The 10,528-nt window shown below is 37.8% G+C and overlaps 1 protein-coding gene across 1 annotated transcript; it reads right to left on the bottom strand.

Moving 5' to 3' along the window:
- Nucleotides 1-3,117: 3,117 nt before the first annotated feature.
- Nucleotides 3,118-9,626, bottom strand: g2e3 (G2/M-phase specific E3 ubiquitin protein ligase). Its single transcript, XM_051867813.1, has 12 exons — nt 9,234-9,626; nt 9,000-9,097; nt 8,375-8,476; nt 8,165-8,289; nt 7,054-7,216; nt 6,861-6,967; nt 6,281-6,397; nt 6,048-6,172; nt 5,809-5,917; nt 4,278-4,579; nt 3,970-4,151; nt 3,118-3,876 (listed from the first exon to the last, which is right to left on the bottom strand). The coding sequence occupies exons 1-12, from the start codon at nt 9,292-9,294 to the stop codon at nt 3,691-3,693; spliced, it is 1,677 nt and encodes a 558-aa protein (XP_051723773.1). The 5' UTR covers nt 9,295-9,626; the 3' UTR covers nt 3,118-3,690.
- Between the last annotated feature and the right edge of the window lie 902 nt (nt 9,627-10,528).

The raw sequence follows: 10,528 nt of genomic DNA, 5'->3' as shown, positions 1-10,528 counted from the left end.
ATGTTAGGATGTCCTCAAGTGACGCTGCACACCGACCCTCTGGAAAACAAGGGAAGAGTTAAGATCATGCAAATAACAGCTTAATGTCTTTCTATTAGGGTTGTCAAAACTACCTACTTTGGTACCAAGTCGGTACTGACATTTTAAAAATGTGACAATACCAGCATTTCCCCCTAGCATTTTGAGCAGATTCTTAAACACCTCTGATTGGCCACTGTGTTCACACGCTCATCAGATATGTCTGTGATTGGCTACAATGATCAATGCTTCAAAAACCATGTTGTAAATAGACATCTTTGACGCTCTTCACCGAGCGCTTACACAGATACAGATGGGAGTGTTTGAAAGCAGGTGTCTATCAGCGGATATATTAGGGATCCACTGATAGATGCCTACATTCAAACGCTCCCGTGTGTATCTGTGTAAGATACACGCTTGGTGAAGAGCATCATTGATGTCTATTTATATGTTTTTGAAGCGTTTATCATTGTAGCCAATCACAGACATATCTGATCAGCGTGTGAACACAGTGGCCAATCAGTGGTGTTTAAGAATCCGCTCAAATGCTAGGGGGAAATGCTTGTCTCGTCACATTTTTAAAATTTCAGTACCGACTTGGTACTGAAGTCGGGGGTTTTGACAAACCTACATTCTATTATAAAATAATTTATGATTTGCATAAGAATATAAATTCTACCAACACACAATACAAATTATGTAGTGAACATACCGCCACACTCATGTAAATACTGTTTCCAATAGTTTATTGTTTTGTTTTCTTCGGCTTGTTGCTCTTTTTCCTCTGAAAACTGGGGAGTAAAGAGCTCCATGACAGATTCAGCCGTTAGCCTCTCCAAAGGCCCACAGAAGACTGAAAAGAAAGCCTCTGTGCACATCTGAACCTGCTCAAACAGTCCTAGTGTCCTCAAACCTTCACGAATCTGAGAAAGGCAATGTGAACAAGCAAATAAATGAGCATTTACTTAGTGTGGAAAAATTAGGTATTGTAAAACATGTATATACACTTGTAAGACTTGATTTTCCTGTTAAGACAAAAACTGAGATCAAGCACCCTGCAATAAAGCAATAAAGCTTATCTGGAAAGAAGATCTCAAAGAAATAGCATAGGACAACGCCTTGCCCTCACACATCTACAGGAGGCAATAGCCCTCCCCCCAAAACACACACACCCTCCTTCCTTTCCCCCTGACTCAAGTCACTGAAAGTTCTCCAAGAAGTATAATGTATCTGGTGTATCTATTGTTTATTCCTTTCATGTTTGGTGTCATTTTAAATGTCTTAGTGTGATTGGTAAAATGGTCTCAATTTCACAGCAGTCACTGGTATTATGAAGAAGACTGAAAACTAAGGATAATTCTGTTCTCCTTTTGGGTGTTGAAAAACCCACTCCTCTCCCCCAAAACAGGTGTTGGTGTAATAAATATTTACAACCCTTTGTTCTGGTCTGTATATAAGGTAAAGTGCAAAGCAGTCAGGGGGGACTTTCTGTAGCCAGAAGCCCCCACACAGTGGTGGACAAGTGTCTTCAAACACTAATCCACCACTGTGTGCATGTGCATTTCAGTTAATGTTATGCATTTATTATTTCTGAATTGGCTTCTAATTGTCCAACTATGTAATTGGCATGATACATTTTTACTTGACAAATAAAATGTTATATTTGGTTTATTCTGTATTATTTTTGATTCATTATTTCTAGTAGATTAAAGCGAAGGTATTACCGCAAATCTGTGTTCAGGATTGATCATACGGAAGGTTTAATAGATGGAGCATAGGGCACATCAATTAAGTCCATTTCGATTTCTGACTATCGCTGCCTTAAATAAGTTGCAGTTTTCGTAAATATATAAAAACTATGCTTTTTGTTACGAGTAAGCAGAGCGCGACCGACTTAAAGGTAGATATTTACCCTGCATCCAATGTTTAAGGTCAGAACTGACGAGTTTGTGTCCGGGAAGAGCACTCAAGTCGGCCGAAGTGACTTTTCTAAAGCGATACCGGGACTGCAGTGAATGAATAATTGAAGATATAAGATAATCAGAATAATCAAAAATCTAAATTAATGCATAACCAATGATTCATTTCTAATTGGAAACACAACCTAAGAATGAGAATCATTTGAAATTGGAGTCAGATTAAGCGAGTGAAATTAAATAAACTTCACAGATGCGCTGAAAAGGCATACACGCGTTAACCTTCGCCCAGGCCGTCGGATTCCGTTTTTGGGCCGATGCGGGGTTCCTTACACACTACACTAAAAAGTCATTTATGCTCACAAAGGCTGCATTTATTTGATCAAAAATACAATAAAACAGTAATATTTGAAATATTCTTGTAATTTAAAACATGCTTTGTTTTAATAGATTTTAAAATGTAATTTATTCCTCTTATGGCAAAGCTGAATTTTCAGCAGCCATTACTCCAGTCTTCAGTGTCACATGATCCTTCAGAAATCATTCTAACATGCTGATTTGCTGCTCAAGAAACATTTGTTATTAATGATGAATACAGTCTTGCCGCTTAATATATCCATGGAAACTAAACCAGATACTAAACCAATGCACTTGCACAAAAAAAAAGAAAAAGGGAAAAAACCCTCTTTTTTCTCTTTCATTCTTTGCTATCCTTTGCTCTAGTTTCCTAATCTAGCTTTCTAATAAATGTGACATTGTATATATCTTATGCACCAGAGAAACAAGCGTGCAGCCATCTTTAGAATTTTGTCCTTGAACTTCCGTTTTTGCAGTAGCTCTGTATTTTTATGGTATCGCTGTTGAAGAGTAATTAGCTGGTGAAGTAGACTTAGAGTTAAAGGGATAGTTCACCCAAAAATGAAAATTCTGACATCATTTACTCATCCTCAAGTTGTTTCAAACCTGTATAAACATTTTTGTTTTGCTGTACACAAAAGGAAGATATTTGGAATAATGTTTGTAAGCAGATCTCGCCCCCCATTGACTACCATAGTAGAAATAAAAGTCAATGGGGGGCGAGATCTGCTTGGTTACAAACATTCTTCCAAATATCTTCCTTTGTGTACAGCAGAACAAAGAAATTTATACAGGTTTGGAACAACTTGAGGGTGAGTAAATGATGGCAGAATTTTCATTTTTGGGTGAACTATCCCTTTAAAGAGTTATCATGAGCAGTATAATGTTTGAAGCAGATTTCATAACAAATGTCAGTAGACTGGGAAGATTTTAAAATGAGCATTCATTCATAAATCCGTAAGATCTTACCTTCATGCTGTAGAAATACAAACCGGAAGACAGAACACAACGACCGCAGCGCTGAAAAGGGGCAGGGCTACATAAGGTCTATACTGTGAATATTGTTAGCTCTGTGACAAATTGATGATGCTCCTCTATTTTAAGTCACTTTGTATAAAAGCATCTGCTAAATTCATAAATGTAAATGTACTTTTTCAGGATCCTAAGATGAACTGAAAGCATTTATTTCAAATAGAAATCTTTTGTAACATTTTAAATGTTTTTTTAGCTGTCACTTTCATTAAATCTATTGCATCCATACTAAAAAGAAGTGATTTCTTTATTAAAAAAACAAAAAAAACTTTTGAATAGTACAGAATGTTCAATTAATGATATAATAACTATGTATAATTGTTTTATAAATGTTAAGATATATGTAATAACACAGAGCACAGGCAGTTTAGGGTACCAACCTCTGCAGAGGTAGCTGTAATCTGATGATCAGGTAGAAATTTAGTACATCCTCCACCAACATATCCTTCTCTGAGAGTTTGCTAATCCTTCTCCAGCAGCCTGCTGCTTCCAAGTATTGTGACGCTGACTGCATCGCATTTCTCAGCTCCTTCATTGACTTTGCTTCGGCAATCTAAAAGCGCATTCAGAGTTTAGCAGTTGTACAACAAACGTTCGGTTCATTGTAATTATGTGTCTCAATGCAACAGTAGTTTTGAAGCACAACCTGTCTGATTTTGTGAGCAAAAGCAGTGTCTCCGAGGTCTTGTAAAGTAGGCCTGTAGTTTGTGGGGAAGTTGAACAGACTATGGTAGAGCGCTGGAGAGAAGAAGCCCACGGGAGGACCTCCGTGAATCAAAGAGAGGGCCAACAGACTGCCGACTTCAAAGTAGAGATCATCCCTCAGAGCTGTTCACACACAACAATTGTTAGATTTGAGCTTCACCTAAGTTATCAGGCACTGTATTAATCAGGAATGGTAACTTCTCAAAAAAAGGAAATGAAAACAAACTTAAATGAAAGAATCTGTCCTACCTTTTGAATTCAGAGCCAGGTTTTTAGCTCCATCAGGTCCCTCAAAGATTTCTGACATCTGCAGTTTCGAAACAAGACGTCTGAGAAAGCAACGCTGATTCCTAATGTTGTTGTTTAGTTTGTCTTTGGAGAATTTCACAGAAAGTGTGAAGCAGGGATTAAAGTCACTTTGCCGCAGAACCTGCAGAGCTGCTTCCATCACCCCATCATCATCTCCCACTAGCACCTCAGTGGACTGCTGCGGTGATATCTGACAGGCCAGATCCATTAAGACCTCTGTAGAAGTGGCTGGCACACACTGCCTAGAAAACAAGGAGAGAGCTGCTGCTGCTACTACGACAACTCAAAATATTTCACATTTTCAGTACAGGTGACCAAAATACAGCAAAAATCATGATTCAATTGATCAGTTTCAGTGTGTGTTAGATTCTGATAGAGTACTGCAACCCCACAAAATTCATGGATATTGGGTTGAGGTGTTTTATTGATGGTGGTGAATAAACTGAATTCAGCAATCTAAAGGAACAATAATAATAACTATAATTATAATACATTGTATTATCGCTAAAATAATAATTATTATAAAAAAAGTAATATTTTTATTTACAGAGTCCTTCCAAAAACTCAAGGTCACCTTACAATCACTGTACAATGACAAACTAAGAAATGAGCCTGAAACTATTTCTGTAATAATCAACAGCACACAACCTCTGGTATAATGATCCAGAGACATGAACTTGCCAGTCCTCGTTAGTATAGTGGACAGTATCTCCGCCTGTCACACGTAAGACAGGGGTTTGATTTCCCGAAGGAGTGGCTCCATCGGGGGGGGCAATTGTGGCTCCAATCGGGGGGGGGCAATTGTGGCTTCATCGGGGGGGCAATTGTGGCTTCATCGGGGGGGGCAATTGTGGCTTCATCGGGGGGGGCAATTGTGGCTTCATCGGGGGGGGGCAATTGTGGCTTCATCGGGGGGGGGGCAATTGTGGCCTAATGGTTAGAGTGTCGGACTTGTAACCCGAAGATCACAGGTTCGAGCCTCAGAAATGGAAGGAAATGTAGGTGGGGTGAGTGAATGAACAGCGCTCTCTTCCACTTACCCATACCTCACAACTGAGGTGCCCTTGTGCAAGGCACCTAACCCCCAATTGCTCATCAGGTGCAGCAGCAAAAAATGGCTGCCCACTGCTCCGGGTGTGTGTTCACAGTGTGTGTGTGCACTTGGATGGGTGAAATGCAGAGCACAAATTCCAAATATGGGACACCATACTTAGTTACACTTCACTTTTTCACTTAAAGGATTAGTTCACTTCTGAATGAAAATTTCCTGATAATTTACTCACCCCCATGTCATCCAAGACATTCATGTCTTTCTTCAGTCGAAAAGAAAGAAAGACATGAACATACTGGATGACATGGGGGTGAGTAAATTATCAGGAAATTTTCATTCAGAAGTGAACTAATCCTTTAAACTTATAGACAACCCAGAATATTTCCTACTCACACCAGATTCTATTGATTAGGCAAGTACCTTTTAGTGATAAGTGAAGAGTGAAGGTCAGAAATGTTTCTAAACAGCCTCTTCCTCTCTTGCCTTATAGCCAGTGGTGATTCAACATGGTTTGGCAATTGCACTGACTCTACCAAAAAACAAACGAACATATAATAAAAGGCAGAGTTTACAAAAGGTGGAAAAATATTCCACATCCAAGTACTTTGGAATAATTCTACAAAATAAGCAGATATTAAACAATAGTTCAGAGAGCTTACTATTTTCCTCAACAGCAGCTTTACAATCAGCACAAATCCAGTCGGTTTCATAAAGCCTAAGGTTGGAGCACTTCCTATGAGTTCCCCTGGATCCACACAACTTGCAACGAACAATTTCAAAAAGCCTGTGAAGCAAAGGCGTCTAATTTTAATGATAGTTAGAATCATTTTGAAAAACAACCCAACAATCCATTTCACTGTTTTAGAATGACTGAATAAAATGCTCAGATTACCCTGACTGTGAGCTGTGTGTACGACCTTTGTGACTACGACACTTTACAGCATCACAGTGCTGGTACACTTGCAGTAACTCTCCATATGCATTTTCTTCTAGTTCCCATGATGCATCCCTAAAAAAAAAAAAATACAATATATTAACCTAAATAGTAATGGAAAATAAACAGATATTTGTAGTCATTGTCTTGTGATGACAAAATGAGTGCAACAAAATATATATAAAAAATAAATAAATAAAAAATCTGTTTTACATCTGCTGGCACCGGGCGCGAGTGCTGACGTGTCACGACAGCTAGAAGCTGTCTGCACTACACGTGACAAAGCGACCATTGCAAATCCATTTGTCCTTCCTATGAGAAAAATCGCGAGTGCTTGGAGTACGTCAAAAATAGAACAAGGCATCGGTTTACTGAAAGGGATTTGTCATGTTGTGTACACAACATCACTGATTATAATGGGTTCTATTGTCTTTTGTCAGGTTCACGCGCTCGCGTCCGGTGTAGACATGGTGAAAGCCTTGAGAATATGTTAACTATCACTAGAATCAATATCAGAAGGAAAATAAATTCTATTTACCGCTCTGGTATATATATTCCCATTCTGAGCATTTCCTGCTGAAACTGGTCTTTGTTATTGCAGAGTGTGCATTTGAGGAAAAACATGGCAGCACTGTGTGCATAGTGCTGGAACATAAAAGTTGAGAACCAAATTCAAATTTCTAATTCCAGATATTCATCTTTTAATATTTTTGAATTTGTGGTGCGATTACCTGTACACAATCTCTGTGAAACCAGCTTCCATGACACGCAGGACACTTGAGGACGTTGTAGGAGAGGATGGGTTCAATGGGCTCCAGACAGACGGAGCAGGAGAGGGGCAGACTGGGGCTGGAGACGCAGGACTGACTAGGTGCATGTTTTTTACAGAAAGACCTGCAAATGATTGTCATCATCAATACCAAAGATGAGAAGCCTGATGAATTAAATTACCAGAAATTTAAAGGAAACTACACTACCATTGAAAAGTTTGGGGTCATTAAGATATGCATCACAGGTCCTACAAAAATATTAAGCAGCACAGCCCTTTTCAACAAGAAATGTTATCTGATCACCAAATCAGCATATTAGAATGATTTCTGAAGGATCATGTGACACTAAAGACTAGAGTAATACAGCGGTACAGGGATGACACATTTAGGCCAAAACCCGGAACCGAGTTAGCATTTTAACACTTCCAGTTCCATTGTCCCGAAGTTAATGGGTTTTTGGTTACATGCCTGAAATAAGGTCTGTGGTGAACAAGCTCAAATCTTGTGATTTTTTGCAAAGCTTTTACTAATCTTGAAAAAAAAAGGTGTTTGCAAACAACTAAAATGGGACTACAGAGGTTGTCGGGGACATAAAACAACTCATCTACTCAGTTCTACTCGTTGTGTTTAAATCGTGCCCTTGCAAACTATTAATTTGAACTTTAAGGGAAAATGATCTTAAAGAGTTGTCGGAAGCTTAGTGATGTTAAAGTAGAAGCCATGCAACCGTGTTGTAGTTCGTTTATAGCCTACGTTTAGCTTTTGACTTATACCGAATGTATTTATGCTTCGAAATTCAAAAGATATGCTCATTTGTGAAGATTTTCACAATAAACAAAATGTGTATGAATCACAAGCTTTTGTTAAGTCACAGAGCTTATTTTCTGCAATAGTCCAAAAGCAAATGGAAAAATCCTACTGGGTTTTTGTCGAGGGAACCAGTGTGATGCTAACTTCTGGATTGGCCTACAAAAATACGTCATCCCTGCACTACTCTATGGCTGCTAAGCAAAAGAGACTTCTTAAAAAAAATTGAACTTGAGAAATTTTGCATATCACAAGAGACACTTACGGAAACAAGCCGGTAAACTGGAAAATAAACCCCTGCTCTAATCCACAAGGCATGTGGATCATTTGCCGACAGCTTTTGATAGAGCATCCCACCGAAGCACCAACCTTTTTGCAGTGCGTGCACTTCTGCAAGTCAAACAGTGATACAGGCTCAGATACATCTCTGTAGTGTTAAATAGAACATGATGTTGACAGTCAAATGTGTATTTACCAGCCTCAAAGATCTGCGGATCTCCTTTTTTATGTCATCCACAAGAAAACCATGAACGTCTTCATCCTCCTCCCCTCTCTGACAAATTCCACTGGACATCAGCTGTAAAATTAAATTCAAAGAATAACTGACTATCACTTTTTCATATACATAATAATACAAAATAAAGCTGTTAACTACATTTATAAGTTAACTTTTAAGGTTGAAAACAGTCTGAATTAAATACAATATGCAATGTGTGATTTTCTGTATTACCATAAGAGATTCATGGCTGACAGAACATGTGGAAATAACCAAATATATAGTAAATTTAGATAATCAAACTAATGTAGTGGTAGAAGTAAAATTGATAAAAAAAAAAAAAAAAAAAAAATCATAAGAGTTTTTTTTTTTTAAAACAGTAAGAAATAAAGCTATAGTTTGTGGGAAAATAAATTGATATTATTTAAGTCTAAAATTTATTGAACAAATAACGTTACAATCACCAACGTCTGAAAAAGGTAACAGACGTCGATGGTCATGGTTGCAATAAGAACTGCAGGTCTTTAATCAGTAGCTGTCAGTATATACTTTACTCAGACAACTGTCTGAATACTAAACGAAGTTGGCGATTTCTCATTCTCACCAGACAGAAATAGTGGACGGTCAGGTTGTGCTGTTGAAGGGTGATCTTCTCTCCATACTTCTCTGGAATGTTGTCGAACCTCTTACAAAGACTACAACCTAAATGACAGACACTAAATTTAGTTCACGAGATTGTACAAAAAAATATCCTGGTATATAGGTACTTTTCTGATTGTTGTTATTATCATGACGAAAAAACTCGTTGCCACGTGAACTTGTAAGAAAAGCAACTTACTGAGGTCTTTGTCGTCGTTAATCTGTTTAATTTCAGCAGTCTCCTCTTTCATCGCTTTCATTATTGTGTATTAGGCAGCGTCCATGAAGTACAACTTTACGAAACTTTAAAATGGCGATTTAAAGAGCTTAGCGTTCTGTTGCTGCTGGCTTGGCTAGTTCAGTAACCGCCATTAGACTCACTTTTTACGAGCTGCATCTAGTCTTTTCACTCCTTGAGTTAAAACACAAACTCCTAGGTAGTCGGGTTTTTAATAAAATTATATTATAGTAATTTGTATGTGTGTAAGAGTGTAAATAGCAGGATGAAAATTTCAAAATTCCCTCTGCCCCTTGAAAATCCGCCTCTGCTTGCATTTGGTTGGTTGAATTCAAATCAAAACAGAGATTTTCCTGTGGGAGGGGCTGTAGACAAGGACGCTGCGGAAACGTCGCGGTAGTCACGGGCTACGAAACTTCCGTTTATTCTACAAAATAAAAGTAAGCAAAAAAAAAAAGTTTATGAAGTTTGATTTTGTAGAGTAGAGAGTGGACAGTAAGTGGCAGTTTTACATTGTGTCGTTATGTTGGCTATTTCAGATTAATTGTTTAAAACGTTCTATATTTTGTCATATTTTAATAGTCCTAGATCACACCAACCACAAACGTTTATGTTTAAGCTGTTTTAACTGTAAGCAACTTGCACTGACATATCTTAAAATATCCCAGTGCCATTGTTTTGTCTCAAGATGCACACCAGAAATGATTTTTTGAAAGGCATCTTGATAAAAGCAACTTGAATGTCCTAACTGAGCTAAGGCCTAGCCCTGTCTGTGAAACCGGGCCATGATGTTATGTATATATGAAAAACGCAACATTAGCACTGCCTTAAACTTTGCAGTCACCATGACATTTGTTATTGTTTTATTTGACAGAGTAATTATTTAAATATATATCTATTTTTATTTATAATTTCATATTTTCATTAATTTTGTTTATGTTCATAATTTCACTATTTATTGCATTAATTTTTCATCATTATTTCTGCAATTGTATTTCCCCTGTCAATGCAGTTATTCTCCCTCTGTGCAGCATTTAAATGCACCTTTTTTGTGTGTTATTGCTGGTTCAGATGCAGCTTTTGTGCCACCTTTGCAAGGTAAAGTTGACTCTAGAGACGACTGCATAAAGTGGCTCTAAATGTTTTTGGTTAATTTGGTGCAAAGCATTACATTGTGCTTAGTGTACATTGATTTTTGTGCACTGACTGGCTTAAATACTTTAATGTTCAGTTCCAAGAGACCACTTAAGTATTTT

The sequence above is a fragment of the Ctenopharyngodon idella genome, chromosome 17, assembly GCF_019924925.1.
Source record: "Ctenopharyngodon idella isolate HZGC_01 chromosome 17, HZGC01, whole genome shotgun sequence".
Lineage (NCBI taxonomy): Eukaryota > Metazoa > Chordata > Actinopteri > Cypriniformes > Xenocyprididae > Ctenopharyngodon > Ctenopharyngodon idella.
The sequence above is the reverse complement of the archived record's forward strand: the minus strand, read 5'-3'. Positions and strand labels throughout refer to the sequence as shown.